General features: G+C 47.6%; 4 protein-coding genes and 1 non-coding gene across 5 annotated transcripts; 2 read left to right on the top strand and 3 right to left on the bottom strand.

Moving 5' to 3' along the window:
• Positions 1-16: 16 nt before the first annotated feature.
• VTP21DRAFT_6415 (uncharacterized protein) lies at positions 17-3,552 on the top strand (the record flags this gene model as incomplete). Its single annotated transcript, XM_069397043.1, has 3 exons — positions 17-353; positions 416-700; positions 776-3,552. 3 exons carry the CDS (start codon positions 17-19, stop codon positions 3,550-3,552), a joined length of 3,399 nt encoding a protein of 1,132 aa, XP_069246930.1.
• Positions 3,553-4,672: 1,120 nt separating this feature from the next.
• Positions 4,673-7,147, bottom strand: VTP21DRAFT_6414 (uncharacterized protein; the record flags this gene model as incomplete). Its single annotated transcript, XM_069397042.1, has 9 exons — positions 4,673-5,045; positions 5,111-5,242; positions 5,338-5,672; positions 5,762-5,907; positions 5,990-6,230; positions 6,294-6,457; positions 6,536-6,593; positions 6,654-6,731; positions 6,800-7,147. 9 exons carry the CDS (start codon positions 7,145-7,147, stop codon positions 4,673-4,675), a joined length of 1,875 nt encoding a protein of 624 aa, XP_069246929.1.
• Positions 7,148-7,375: 228 nt separating this feature from the next.
• Positions 7,376-10,671, bottom strand: VTP21DRAFT_6413 (uncharacterized protein; the record flags this gene model as incomplete). Its single annotated transcript, XM_069397041.1, has 15 exons — positions 7,376-7,570; positions 7,673-8,119; positions 8,194-8,273; positions 8,344-8,470; positions 8,537-8,668; positions 8,756-9,013; positions 9,078-9,214; positions 9,282-9,375; positions 9,453-9,521; positions 9,579-9,736; positions 9,802-9,943; positions 10,014-10,181; positions 10,244-10,323; positions 10,391-10,473; positions 10,538-10,671. 15 exons carry the CDS (start codon positions 10,669-10,671, stop codon positions 7,376-7,378), a joined length of 2,304 nt encoding a protein of 767 aa, XP_069246928.1.
• Positions 10,672-12,322: 1,651 nt separating this feature from the next.
• VTP21DRAFT_6412 (uncharacterized protein) lies at positions 12,323-14,403 on the top strand (the record flags this gene model as incomplete). The annotated part of the gene is made up of 6 exons (XM_069397040.1): positions 12,323-12,376; positions 12,495-12,942; positions 13,010-13,528; positions 13,595-13,910; positions 13,975-14,153; positions 14,219-14,403. The coding sequence occupies 6 exons, from the start codon at positions 12,323-12,325 to the stop codon at positions 14,401-14,403; spliced, it is 1,701 nt and encodes a 566-aa protein (XP_069246927.1).
• A 255-nt stretch (positions 14,404-14,658) lies between these two features.
• VTP21DRAFT_t284 lies at positions 14,659-14,729 on the bottom strand. Its single transcript has one exon. It is a non-coding gene; the product is annotated as a tRNA-Gly (tRNA).
• Between the last annotated feature and the right edge of the window lie 370 nt (positions 14,730-15,099).

The raw sequence follows: 15,099 nt of genomic DNA, 5'->3' as shown, positions 1-15,099 counted from the left end.
TAATACCACCCGCATAATGTTTTTCCGCCGCAAACCCGAGACCAGCGAGTCGAACGCCAACCTCCCCGAGGAGGAGGACAACTACGTGTCCGAGATCAACTACGACTCCGAGCAGCAAGAAAAGCAGGTGTTCAAACAGCCCTTCTACCGCAAGCGATGGTTCTGGATCATTTCCGCCGTCATCGTCGCGGCCCTCATCATCATCTTTGTCCCCCTCATCCTGATCGTCTTCTTCCCCATGATTGCCCAGCACATCGTCAATGTGTCCGGCCTGGAGGTCAAGCAGGCCCTGATCACAAGCGCCAGCGACAAGCAGGTCGGCCTCAACCTCGAGTCTTATCTTTCCGGAACAGGTAAAACACCAGCCACAATTTGGGCCACTCCAATCCCCATTGCTCACTCTGTGCTATGACAGGACCCTTCTCGGCCACCCTCGAATTCAACCAACCCGTGGAGGTGTCCTGGCAGAATCGCGTGCTGGGGCGGATGGATCTCCCCAAGGCCGAGGTCCACGGCGGTGGCGGCACCCTCAACGCCCTCACCAACTTCCAGATCCTGGACCAGCAAGCGTGGGCGGATTTCGCAAAGGTGATCATTGTGCAGGATAAGTTCACGTGGCACTTGTCGTCAAAGGCCACCATTTATGCCCTTGGCCGCGAGGCCCCCAACCTCTCGGTGGAGAAGGACATCGAGGTGAAGGGTAAGTGAGTCGAGCTAACCCCGGCCCTCCCCCCCCTCCCGCGCTAACCCTCCTCTCTCCTCGTGACCGAAATAGGCATGAACGGGCTCCCCGACACGGTGATCGAGATGTTCGACCTGCCCGCCGATGACCCGCAGGGCGGTATCCAGATGAGGCTCCGCGCCAAGATCAAAAACGACTCGCCGTTCGGGGTGCCTCTGGGCGACGTCGCCCTGAAGACCAGCTACGGCAACGTGCAGCTGGGCCCGGCCCTGGTCAAGAACCTGACCCTCAGCCCCGGCGAGAACACCGTCGACATGACCGGCCGCCTCGTCCCCCACTCCGACCCCAAGGAGCTCGCCGACATCTCCACCCTCTTCAGCGCGTTCGTCGGCGGCCGTGCCGTGTCCGTGGACGCCACCGCCGACCCCTCCGTCAAGTCGGACCGCGTCCAGTGGCTGCAGAACGGCCTGGAGGCCCTCACCCTCAAGGCCAAGCTGCAGGTGCCCCCGCTCAAGGTCATCCAGGACGTGCGCATCGGCTCGATGAACCTGGCCTTCACCCCCGGCACCCCCTACGCCCCCGTCACGTCGTCGAACGACGTGTCCGCCGAGCTCAAGATCCCGTTCCAGTTCAACCTCACGATCAACCGCGTCAAGCAAAAGATCACCATCTCGCCCAAGGGCAAGGAAAAGGACGGGCCGCTCGCCTCCCTCTCCACCGACTGGGCCCCCGTCGCCAAGGACAACTCGACGGGCCGCCTGCTCCTCACCCTCAGCGGCTCCCCCATGGAGGTGACCAAGGGCCGCGAGGCCGACTTCGACCAGTTCGCCGCCGACCTCACCCTCAAGGAGGCCAGCGAGGTCTTCCTCAACGGCTCCGCCACCGGCGAGGCCACCACCCCCATCGGCGTCGTGACCCTCACCGACCTGCCCTTCGACTCCACCATCACCCTCAAGGGCCTCCAGGGCCTGAAGAGCCCGCCCCCCGCCATCAAGCAGGTGGACGTGGTCGGCGGCCAGAAGGAGGGCCTCAACATGATCATCGACACCGAGACCTCCAACCCCAGTAGCGTGGCGCTCAGCCTGGCCAGCGATGTCACCCTCGGCCTCAAGTACAAGGACACCGAGCTCGGCAGCGTGATCATGCCCAACCTCACCCTCAACCTCGGCTCGAACCTCGTCAAGGCGCGCTCGCTCTTCGACCCCAAGCGCGACGAGGCCGGCACCGAGCTGCTGCAGAAGTTCCTGTCCGGGCAGCCCAACACCGTCAGCATCTTCGGCTACAAGGACAAGCCCTCGACCGAGGTCAAGTCGCTCAACAAGGGCCTGTCCCAGATCGACCTCACCACCGAGATGCCCGGCCTGCAGTCGAAGCTGGTCCAGTCGGCGCTCGTCCAGATCCTGCCCGACACCCCCCAGACGAGCATCGCGGGCGGCATCGTGAACATGTCCAACCCCTTCACCGCCGACCTCCGCATCACCCACATCAAGGCCAGCGTCACCAACCTCGAGGTGCCCGTCGCCACCCTCGACTACGACCTCGGCGCCAACCCGCTCGTGCTCAAGGGCAAGAGCGTGACCACGTCGCCCCCACTCCCCCTCAAGATGAACCTCGAGCCGACCAACATCATCCTCATCCTGCGCCAGAACGCGCTGGCCAAGGGCATGGACGTGTCCGCCATCGACGCCCTCGCCGAGATGGGCGGCATCAAGATCGACAAGGAGAACCCCAAGCCCAAGCCGCCCACCCGCCGCAGCTTCCTTGGCGGCCTGTTTGAGCGCCGTCGCCGCGAGCTCGTCAAGCGCGGCCAGTTCGACAACTTCAACATCGTCGACTTCACGAAGCAGGCCATCGGCACCCTCAAGACCACCATGGACATGGAGGCCCAGGTCGCCGTCGGCGAGTACACGTTCACCATCAAGATGAAGCAGGACGTCGACGCCAAGACCGACGACACCATCCTCCGCCTCATCCCCGTGGTCGGCGGCCCGATCGTGCAGAAGATCGTCGACGGGGCCAGCCTCAAGCTCGACAAGGTCACCATCATGGAGCCCACCAACACCGCCTTCAAGGCCAAGATGCAGGGCGCCATCACCAACACCGGCCCCTTCAACGCCAAGATCGAGTTCCTGGAGCCCGTCAGCATCCTGTGGCAGGGTAAGCCCATCGCCCTCACCACCATGCCCGCCATCCAGGCCTCCGCAGAGACCCAGGGCGCGATCCTCGACCTCGTCGCCGACGCCCAGATCCCCGACGCCGCCTACAACTCCGAGCTCACCAAGACCCTGATCCACAGCGAGGGCTTCGAGTGGGATGTCCAGGGCAACAACGCCTCCGTCACCGCGCTCGGCTTCCCCTTCACTGGCGTCAAGATGCTGAAAAAGGTCTCACTCAAGGGCATGAACGGCCTCAAGGACGCCGTCAAGATCGTCAAGTTCGACCTGCCCTCCGACGACCCCGCCGGCGGCATCCACGCCGTCATCACCACCTCCCTCACCAACCCCAGCAACGTGGGCTTGCAGGTGCAGCAGGTGCAGTTCGACAACACCTTCAAGGGCTTCAAGGTCGCCGAGGTCGCCGCCAACAACCAGCTCATCGACGGTAACGCCGTCAACCAGGTCACCCTCGAGGGCCGCATCATCCCGCAGGCCCAGGGCTCCGACGCCATGAAGGCGGTCGAGGAGATGTTCAACAACTACCTCCATGGCATCGATACCCCGCTCGGCGTCATCGGCACCGCCGTCGTGGGCCCCCAGGGTCCTGTCGAGTGGCTCTCCAACGCCTTCAAGACCCTCAAGCTGGACGTCACGCTTCCCGCCGGACTCCAGGTCACCGCGCCGCCGCCCCCGGCTGCGAACCCCACCCCCTGAAGGCCTCTCCTCGGCTGATTCCTCCTTACACCCCCTATTTTTTATAGTTTTCTCTGATGACTTTTTTATTATTTATTCTTGGATTTTTTAGTTGCTTGAGGAGAGAGGAGAGAGGAGAGAGAGGGGGCGAGGGAGCGTGGCAAAAAACGGTTCCTTTTCAATAAAAAAGCCGGTTTTACTTCCCTCTCCTTCTTCCTCTCCTCCCCCCCCTCTCTACATCCCAATTTTTTTTAACTTAATTCTATATCTATATTTATTTTTTATTGCTTCCATTTTGCTATTTCTAATAGAGGCAAGCGAGGTGCACCCATAGGGATCAGGATGAAGGGGAGAAAAATGTTCCCTATTTATACTATTTAATTTGAGTTTTTTTCTTTTTCTTTTTTGCTTTTTATTATGAATACCGGTTACTTCTTTTATGCCTTTTAGTATTTCCCCCTCTATGAGTGCGATGCTCACGTGTATATGAACCCTTTCTCTGGTTGTCCGCGTCAGCCTAGCTTAAAATGTTTCCGTTTCTTGATTAATTTCTTGTTGTATACTCGTTCGTGTTGTTGCGTGTTCCCACGTCTTGATAGTGTTTCCCTTTTACGGACCCATGCGTCGCTAATAATTGAAGTGTTGTCTAATTCTTTTTTTCGTCTACTCAGGGTTGCCCCTCCCTTAACCCTTGCTTCATTCGTTCTTGCTTTTAATTTTTACATTGACCTTCTTTTCTTTATATTTGCCGCTCTTTCTTTTTCTTACTATCTGGCTTGTCTGCGCCCCTTTACTGCCTGTATTCCTGTGGAGCCTTCTTGTTTTCTGTTAGAGATACAAAAGAAAAGAAAAAAAATAAATAGTGTTGAAAATAGCTTCGTTTCTCCCACACTAATGATTGGACTTGAAGTTGAAGGTTGAACTAATTGATTGAATTTTGAGGGGGGGAAAGAGAGAGGAAAAAAAACACACTCCAAGAAAATAATGTATAATGTGGCAAAAGAACATACGCATCAGATCAGAAAAGATATAGTAATAGGGTAGAATAAGGATGGTTTGGAATCGAATGTCTAATGGGAGCACGACTAGGGCAGCGGGGAAAGGAGAGGAAGTCGAGGGAAGTGGGGAAAAGGGAGCATGGCTAAATCCTGTACCTCCCATTCCGTTGTGGCAGAGCACCTTTTAACTCACTCATGTTCCAAGCGAGCTCCTCCTGCCTTAAGTCGCGGGTGGCCAGGTTATCAGAGGAAGCCACAGTCTGCCCGTTGTATCGGTCCACCACCGCCTCCTCGTCATACTCCTCGTCATCATACTCTTCGTTGTACTCTTCGTCATAATCCTCGCCCTCATATTCGCCCTCTCCATACCGGTCGGCTTCATGGCTCTGAGAATCGTCGTCCTCGTACTCCTCGACCACATCCTTGCCATGGCCCTCTTCATCCTCTTCGTCTTCTTCTTCTTCTTCGTCATCTTCATACTCCTCGTCGTCCTCCTCTTCTTCCTCCTCATCGCTACTATCACATACACACCGCAATTGAGCCAAGGACATATTAATCTCATCCAGGAGAAAGATACTTACATGTATTTCTTCAAGAAATCAGGCACCGTCTGCCGACACTCAAGTAGAAGTTGGGTAAGATCGCGGGCGATGGGGTCGTTTTTAGCATTGTAGAAAGAGGTCGCCAACCCTTGGTTGCCGACTCGGGCCGTTCTAAACACAAAAAAGAAACAGCCGCCCTGGATTAATTAAACGGGGCATGCAAGAGAAAAGAAAATCAAAAGGGAGAATTGACAACCACCACCCACCTTCCGATACGATGCACATACTCATCAATGTCATTACACAAGTCAAAGTTCACCACGTGCATGACATTCTTAATGTCTAGCCCGCGCGCAGCCACTGCGGTCGCGACCATGATCGGACAAACACCCGATCGGAACGCCAAGAGAGCGTCCTCCCGCTCCGCTTGCGTGCGATCGCCATGAATACTTGTCGTTGGAAACTGGTTTTTGACCAGATACGCGTCCAAAGAGTCCGCACCTCGCTTTGTCTCGACAAAAATGAGGGTGCGTGAAGGCGGCTGGGAGAGAAGAAGCCGAACGAGGGTCTCCCGCTTATCCTTCTCTTCCACCCACACGATCTGTATTTCCCCCCACGAAAAAAAAAGAGTAAAAAAAAATGTTACAACAAGGGTGAATGCGACTTTAATCATTCGAAATAGATCCGTACCTTTTGAGTAATATCCGTTGTTGTCCCTCCCACCCGACCGACCTTCAGGAAAAGATGATCCGTCTGCAGGAAATCGCTCGCCAACCTGCGTATGTTGCGTGGAAACGTGGCGCTGAACATGAGCGTCTGGCGGCCGCGACTCAAGTCTTGAATAAATAGTGGGGTGGAAAGTCCAGGCAAGATTGTTAAGGGGAACGAAAACTAAGAATGCAACCATCAAAGCATTACCAGAACGCTGAACGATTTTACGTATGGCTAGCTCAAATCCCATATCAAGCATGCGATCTGCTTCGTCGAGCACAAGATAGCGCACCCGTGCAAGCCCGATTTTATTGCGCTCCATAAAGTCGACAAGACGGCCCGGAGTGGCAACTAGCACATCACAGCCGCGTTCCAACTCCTCCCGCTGCGAGCGGAAATCCGCACCGCCATAGACAACGCAGGGGCGGAATCGCGACCGATACATAAACTAGCCAAGCAGTGAGCATATCGATAAAATGCATGGATTTTGATAATCAAGGGGGAGGTTTACCCGTCGGCAATCATCAAATATCTGTGAGGCCAGTTCACGTGTCGGCGCAATTATAAGAACAACTGGTTGTACTTTGGAGCGAGACGGGGGCTGCACGAGGTACTTTGCCTTGTCAAATATCTTGGAGAGGATAGGAATTAGAAAAGCAGCTGTCTTCCCGGAGCCTTTTTAATTGAGAAGCATGGATGAGCCCCAAGTTCACCATTAGTATGCCTGTTTACAGAAATCTAGGAATAGAATACCTGTTTGAGCACAGGCCATCAGATCGTAGCTTCCGGTAATAATGGGGATAGCGTATTTCTAAAGCACATCCGCAAGGTTAACAAGTGCGAATTACACATGCACTCCTCAAAAACATACTTGGACGGGCGTGGGGCGTGCGTACTTGGCCAGTCGAATGTTCTCCATTATCGTAGGATGGAGATTGGCTTCTTCAAACTATTGCCCATTCAGTAACTAATTAGGAGAACATGGCAAGGCATTATTTCCAACTCTTTCAGAATTACCGTTCTGATGGCGGGAGGTCCACCTCCTTCCACCTCGACTCGGATGCTCTCGTATCTCTCGAAATTCAATCCTGTGTGGGCATGATCGGCAAAGAGCTCATGCTCCAGCTCCTCATCTCGGGGCAACAACTCGTCATCAGAATACCCATTCTCGGAAGTATGGTACTCGTAGCGCCTACGGCTTGACGCCCACTGCTGGTCCCGCGGGGGTTTGCGATGAGCACGGCCACGACCTCTGCCACGACCGTGCCCGCCTCCACGACTTCCCCTGACGTGCTTGTCACGAGTCATCGTGGGGGAGGTGTGTGGAGAGGGGGATGGAGAGGGGATATTAGGATGATAACTCATTAGAATTGATATAAATTAAAATGAGATGATTAATTGCTACTGTAAAATAAAAAAAGGATAAAGAATAGAGGTTCTGTCAAATATAGTATGAAAATGAATAAAAAAAAATGCGAGGGTGCACAGGAAAAATTGGCAATGAGCGGCGCAGCAGTGGATCGAGTTGAAGAGAAAAAATGCATTTTTATTTGATTTATTAGTGATATAGCTTCCCCTCTCAAACACAACTTTCTACGCAACATAGCTCAGCATATCCTTTTGATCTGGAACGCGTTCAATGTACTCCTTTTCCAATAATACATCGATGCACTTTTTAATGTCCTGGACTCGTGGCTTAAACCGCGACTGCAACTGTGCAATGACCTCGTTCATTAGTGCTACATGTTTCATTAGCTTTCGCGTCTTCATGATGCGCACAATAGCAGCCTAGAGAGGCGAGATAAGGGGGAGAAGGAGAAGGAGAAGGAGAAGAAACCGAGTTAATAAACTGCTGGATAATTCCCTAGAATGTAAACCCATCAAATTTACCTGCATTAATAATTTCCGGTCCTCCTCTATTGTCTTATGTGTTTCGTCCGTCTCTACTTTCACTTCGGATTTCACCGGCAAGTTAAGGTTGACCTTAATCTTCTTGCTCTTGAAATCGAAATTGAGCTCATACTTCTCGGACTCTCCCTCGCTGTCGTCCTGGAGGAGGACTCGGGCGCGACAGAGAATCCCCAGCTGCCCGGACAGCACTTCGGGCTGAAGCCCTGTGGCGACGGCAAGCTCCTTCAGCGTGTAGGAGTCGCTTGTATTATATTGTAGGAGGATCCCCATCTGGTAGAACGACACCTGGAATGTATAGTTTGTTTTTGCGGATTTAAGGTAATTCGTCTTCAGCTCGGCCTTGCAGAGATGGAAGAGCCAGTTTAACTTGCGACCGGAGTGTTTATTTTGGTAGAATTTCTGGAAACGATCATACGTCTTGACAACCTATCACATCGGAAACAAAACAGCCCGGTGAGTTTTGCAATGCTTCAGCTTCCCAATTTTTGGGTCTTCATTACATCTTCAGGGATATTGAAAGGAGTTGATGGAGGATTGAGCGGCCAAGAGGAAGTTCCAAGAACATGGATATAGAAATCAACTACAAAGGCAAGGTCCATGAACAAGATTATTAATTAAAACCAGCTAAATCGAAGCGATTAGAACTCTACCGTTTATCTCGCTGGGATCATGAGTGTGTTGCATTTGCTCTCTAAACTGATCATTTAACTCCTTACTAAGCGCCATATCATTAAACATCCGCTGCAACTTCGAAGTATAATCATAACCACACGCTTCCTACCAATAAGGACCCTTATGCATGACGGGGGCGTACGCTAGCATTAACTATAAATTAACACTAACCTTTAACTTTGAAATCATATTTGCCTCCGCATCGTCCGACGCTGAAGTACCATTCACTAATCGTTTTGCCAACATTTTGCTATAGAATTTCTGGAATACATCCTTGTCCTCGACATACTTGAATACGGTCATCTGTTGTGGCAAAAAATTAGCACCAATGACACACCCATAGTTCCCTCCCCTCCCCCCCCCCAAAAAAAAAATGGGCTGTGAACTTACTATGCTGTTCAGCAAATCCTCCAAATCCCCTTCTTCAGTAGTCTTGGAACTCTTCCGGAGAAGTGAGTCACAGTACCGTGCAAGTAGCTCGGGTGATCTCGAGCTAGAATCCTTGCATACTTTGTTGCGATTGACAAACTCACGACATGCCTTATCAAGGGCGGCTACAAAACCTGCATCTCCACAGAAGGCCGTTTGGACAAGCTCGTTGTACTTTTTGTGTACTTCAAGCAGTGCATCAACATACATCTTCGGGTCCTTTAAGTGGATGCATTAGAATGAATTTCGATCTTTCTCGTGATCATTAATAAACCATCTTTACCATTTGTTCACCACTTTCATCGGCAATTTTCTCGGAAGAGGCCAACCCCGCTCGTCTGACGTGAGCCTCAAAGCGGACGCGCAGAGGATCTAATCCTTCTGGAATTCGTGCCAAAAGCATATACATACGATGGAGATCTAACATATAAAATATACGTATTCATATGTAGCTCCAACATATTAATAGCTAACCAAATGAAATTACCGTCTTGCTTATCAAAATCCAAAAGGCTCTGGAACTCATCCCAAATCACGTCGGTATGATTCTTGATTAAAACCGTTTCACAATTGGTCATAAGCTATTATATAAAATTAGAAATCAATGCATGTCCATAAATAAGAATATTCACTAGTAGAGTTAATTGCGGCCACTTACAGGCTTGTGTGTGCTTTGGTGAAGATACATTTGCACCCTACTCTCCTCCTCAGCTAAACGTGCTTCGACCTGAAGAAATGGTTATCATCGGACTTTCAAGCAAATTCAAAAAAATGGGGAATGCACCTTTTTTAAATAATCTGGTACGCTATTTTCGCTCACGAATTTTTCAGACTCGGCCTTATAATAAAGCTCAGTGGCATCGATGAAGGGCTTCTCAAAATGCTTTTGATATATTTCAAGAGTTGATTTGGTGGCATCAGTATCGTCCAAACCCAGGGCAACTATTTTAAAAATAGAGTAGAGTGATTAACGCGGCAAGAATCATCATTTAAACTATCGTTATTACCAAAGGAATCAACCACACTCTTGATAAGACTTGTCTCGATAGATTCACCATTACGTTGCCGCTCAACCAATTTTAGCACAGCTGCCATTACATTGTGATGAACCGGCATAAAAAGATTGTCCCTCCAGCTCACCAAAGAAAGCTAGTAGCCATGAAAAAATTGCATACCGCACGTCAGAGAGATCTCAACCCCATTTGACATTAAAACTTACCGTGTAAACTTCAAAGACATGCTTATGCCCTTCTTCAATTCCTCTCTTAATCCAGTGACGATTCAAATAACGGAATACGTGGTGAACGAACCCAGATGCTGTAGTGTATCGGATCCATTGCTTTGCGTAAAACTGTAACAGTGACTCATCCATGTAGCTCTCCGATTCCTTTAACAAATATACCTCCATGAGAAATTGGTCTTAAGTTTAAACGTGATATAAATCTATACCTTGCGGATCAATTCCATGTGCTTTTGTAAGTAATTTGAGAGATGTTTGTATAGATCAGCGCCCATGAGATTTGCACCGGCTGGAATGCAAGTGATAAGAATGATTTTTTTTTTTCTATCTCAGAAAATTAATTGAAAATAGATTACTTCTTTGAGGACCGCTACTTGATAGAGGTTCTACGCTGTATGAAGAGCTTGATCTCCCGCTAGTACAGTAGTTGTAGATGGCACTAAAAAAATTATGAGACTACTTAGAGTTCATTAGGGATTATATTTTAACCACCGATCTCCTACGTGTAGAGAGCCATGTAGCGATCGTAGCTCAGGCCTTCGTCCAGCCGATTAAGGATCTGATCGATCCCCTCTTGCAAGAATTCCCATGTACCGTTGATGTCGTTCGGCTGAGGTAGAGGCTTGTTAGTAGCCATGAAATAAATATCTCTGGTTTTTTTTTCCTCTTGCAAAAGGAAAAAATCAGTCGCGAATTCACAAATTTGACTCGAGTGGAAAAGTAATGGAGTTTCAGAGATTTTTCAGAACTCTGTTAAAAATACGCCATATATTGGAGGCGTCAAAAAATTGTCACCAGGTCGTTTCCCATTTTTACTGCAGTTTGCGAGCCTAAAAAAGTGGTGTTTGAAGTGCATATATATATACAACTCGCAACTTGCCATCACAAACTCTAGCAGTACTTCATAGCCTGCACTAGGATTCACCGTGTGGGATATAACACGACTTTGTTAGCTCGATCATGATAATTAATCAATTTACCCAAAATCCATACACAATACCACATAATTGCTTAAGTAGATGTGAAGCTCTTTAAAAATGGCCACCCTGGAGGAAAGCAGCTACAAGGCCGCTTGTCTGTAACGAGGACCATTTCTCTTTATTCTTCAATATCTAAGGATATAAATCTATATATGCTAAAGATCATGGGTACAAAGCTTTTAGCATAGACTCGACTGAACAATTTTCCTCATACCATCTGGTATTCTCCTCGGTACAAATATGCCGCATTTTCTGAAATAAAAATAGGAATAACTATTAAGCATATTATTTGGGTCTCGAGCTGGGATAAGGCTTAGTTAAAAGTTGGTGTATCAATAAACCTCGTGCTTTTACAGCTGTATAGAGAAAGGGTTTCCCACGAGGCTCCCTTTTGACTTCTTCATATCACTTCTCCATGTCCTAATATTGTAGGACGTCGGGCCAGCTTTGGATTGGATAAAAAAGGGACGAAATTCGGCACTATTTCCATAGCCACATTTCTTAAAGACCGATTGTGAGAATGCAAATTCAGGCTAGTATATGAAGAAAACTATCGTTTCAGTTAGAGCATTTGTACTTTAATGCAAACGTATGGAGCTAAAACTAAAATTCTTTACCTTACTATGGAGGATGTATTCATCTGTTGAAAGAGAAAGACATGAAAACATTGCAACCTGACGTAAAATACCTCCGTTACAGCCTATGCCCTTGCCGAACTATGCTCTCGCCACAAGGTTGTAACGCTTCACAAACAATTCCATTTATTACAGCGGTTGAAATGGGGCATGGTACAGTAGGTTAGGAAGAATGGCTCTTGCGAGGTTTTCAGGCGCAGAGCCACGCATGAAGCTCCACAATGATTCCTTAAAGAGGGGAAAGAAGACGATGAATCAGAAACTCTCCTCAACCGTGTAAGGTTGGAGTAACGAGAGGTGAGTTGATAGGTTCTAAAAGGGGTAAGGATAAGTGCTGCGCATATATTAGTGCCCTCTCTAAGTCTAGAAACATCATTGGTTTCACCCGGCATTAGCTTCTTCTATGCAAATCGATCAAGCTTATTTACATGATGCCACTCACGTGAACTTTGTTTGTAAAATGAGGATAGGGCTTGTAAATGTTCTTGGATCTGCACGTTTTCAGTCCAGCTTTCCGAAACCCTGAGAGAATTGACCTAGTCACTTGGTTACATAAAAGCTCCTGTCGCTATTTAATGAATGCAGCCCCCCACCTCTGATCCTTTGTTTTTTTTTATTTCTTTTTCAATTGTTTTTCTACTCGATATTAACTGCGATAATACTTCACGTAATTATGACCGAAAGCGGGGATAAAGATAATCGGACAGTGTACGAAATTTTGGCAGAGGTAAGAAAGACCTCCTGCTCCACTTAGAATACCTTGCTATTCCCACCGATTTTATAAGGCCTAAGCTGTTTCATAGCAAATGACTGACCTCTACATACTTAACTAATTTCTATCAAAGGACCGATTTTCCGGACAAGAAATAACGGAGAAAGACCGCCAACTGCTCGAGCTTGAGGTGGCTCTCAACCAGCGCATCGACGAATATCTGCTGAAAAATCCACGACGTATTCCAAAGGCTGTGTATTTCATTGTCCCCAACGAATTCGGGGAGCGATTCTGCTTCTATGGGATCAAACCTTTGCTTACCCTCTTCTTTCCAAGATGGTCTGGGATTTCCAAGGAATACTCAAAGGTGCTTGTGCATACTTTCTCAATGCTTTCGTACTTCACACCCTTGATTGGTGGGGCAATTTCCGATTCATACCTTGCAAAATACCACACAATTGTATATCTTTCAATCTTGTACTTTTTGGGGTGTGTGCTTCTGGCAGTTTTCTCGATCAATGGTCTTCTCGGCACAGCACCAAACATCCCCGTTGCTGCTCTTTTTGCCCCTCTGGTCATGAGTAAGATGCTACCCCTTAGCCTACTACTGGTATTACGTTTAATATATTGAATTGCTTTACTCGATAGTTGCTATGGGAACCGGTGGCATCAAGCCTTGTGTATCAACCCACGGTGGAGATCAGTATCTCCCCAATCAGCGCCAGGGTATCGATTGGTTCTTCACCGTATTTTACACCTCCATCAACGCTGGCGCTACCATTTCCATGAACGTTAGTCCAATTCTCAAGGACAATGTACAGTGCTTTGGCGACTCGTGTTACTTTGGCTCTTTCATGATGTGTGCACTTGTGTTCGGTGCCGTGACAATTTTGTTCATTTTTGGACGAAGATACTACCGCATTGTGCCGGCAGTTGGCGAATTTCTTCCCTGGAAAGCATTGAAAGTGCCATTCATTGCAGGCTGGCGGTATTTCAAGGCCACTCGCGAGGAGCGTGCTCGCAGGAGAAATTGGCTAAGCTTCTCCGACGAAGTCGTTGGTGCTCCTTTTGTAGAAGAGACTCGGCAACTTGGGATTATGCTTTCGGCCATTATTCCCATGATATTCTTCTGGATGATATACAATCAGCTTTCAACCGAATGGCAAAGTAAACCATTAAAGTTTTCTCGATTTCTTTTGTTAATTAATTATTAATGTGATCTGCATTCCTTAGTTCAATATGTGATGATGGAGAATGCAGTGGGGAGCGTGCGCATATCTTCTGAAAATTTCCAAGTGATCAACTCAGTACTAATTATTATCTTAGTGCCGACACTTGGATTACTCTATCCTTGGATCGAAAGGAGAGGATTTAGATGTACACCACTTCGACGCATGGGAGCTGGATATATCCTTGTTATCACCAGCTTTATTATCTCGGGAGTTCTCCAAATGGCCGTGGATGATAGATATAATCCAACCTTGAACGCGAAAGGTGATGTCATCGCTTGCGATGGGTGTCTTCATATATTCTATCAACTCCCTCAATGGTAAAATGTTACAAATCATCTTCTCTCATTCCACAAAGCTTACTTATTCGCTTTAACTGTACAGGTTTTTAATATCTCTTGCAGAAGCTTTCACCTCGCCCACCGGTCTACTTTTCTGTTACGAAGAGGTCGGTCGTGCCCTCAAGGCGCAATCTACGTCCTTTTGGCTATTTTTTATCTCGTTAGGTGACCTTGTGGTGGCGGCAGTTGAAGCTTCTCTACTTCAGAATCCTGTTGTAAAAGGTATATAAGAGAAATTTTATTATTTTAATTAAGCAAATTATAACGCATATCATCTTTTCATCAAGGTCCAAGTAAATACTTCATGTACAGTGGAGTAGGCGCCGCCAGCTTCGTATGGTATTTAATCCAAGGCTACTTTTACAAATACAAGGCTGATCGCGAACTAATCGCTAAACGAGAACAAACTGACAATAACTACGAGTCAGAGCAAGAGAAACCAGAAGTGTTGAAAATGGAGGCCAATCCATGAATTGGGTGTTCATCTAACGAAGATTAATGAAATTGTTCGAGTTGGTAAATTATTTATTTATTTTAAAAAAAAACTACCAGTTAGGATTCGTTCAGTAATTTAAATATCTAATATCCTCTCTATAATTTCTAAAAAAAAGTTAGTAAAGGATAATATTTAATTTTTCCAAACAAAATTCTTTAGAGAAGATAATGACCATGGAAATAATGGTGGTTTAGAAAACAACAATATAAAATTCAATAAATATAATAAAAATGCATGGTCCGGGAATCGAACCCGGGTCTGCCGCGTGGCAGGCGGCAATTATACCACTAAACCAACCATGCATCTGATTTTGTTACGAGATAATTGGTTTTTGTACGGGGAAGTCACAGAGGCAGTCACATAGACATTCAGAAAGCGCGATATCTTTCAAGTAGAGCAGCCAATGGAATTGATTACCGCTACGTTGCCGACCCCTCGTGGTTACTCTTATACTCCCTCATGGCTATCTTATTGATGTTGATTGATACTTTGTTGAGGTTGATTGCTATTTTGTTGGTTTATCTTTGTTTATCCTTGAACACCAGTTGAGCTATTTCCTTTATCTCTTAATTCTATTTAAACCCCTCTATTTTGTTTTACTGTTCCTCACCAATCTCTTATTTTTATTATTAAGGTGAGGATAAGCTATTATTTCATTATATTATTATTATT

Source organism: Calcarisporiella thermophila, assembly GCF_041956535.1.
Source record: "Calcarisporiella thermophila strain CBS 279.70 unplaced genomic scaffold VTP21scaffold_27, whole genome shotgun sequence".
Classification (NCBI taxonomy): Eukaryota; Fungi; Calcarisporiellomycota; class Calcarisporiellomycetes; order Calcarisporiellales; family Calcarisporiellaceae; genus Calcarisporiella; species Calcarisporiella thermophila.
Note: the sequence above shows the minus strand (reverse complement) of the source record. Positions and strands in the feature narration are given on the sequence as shown.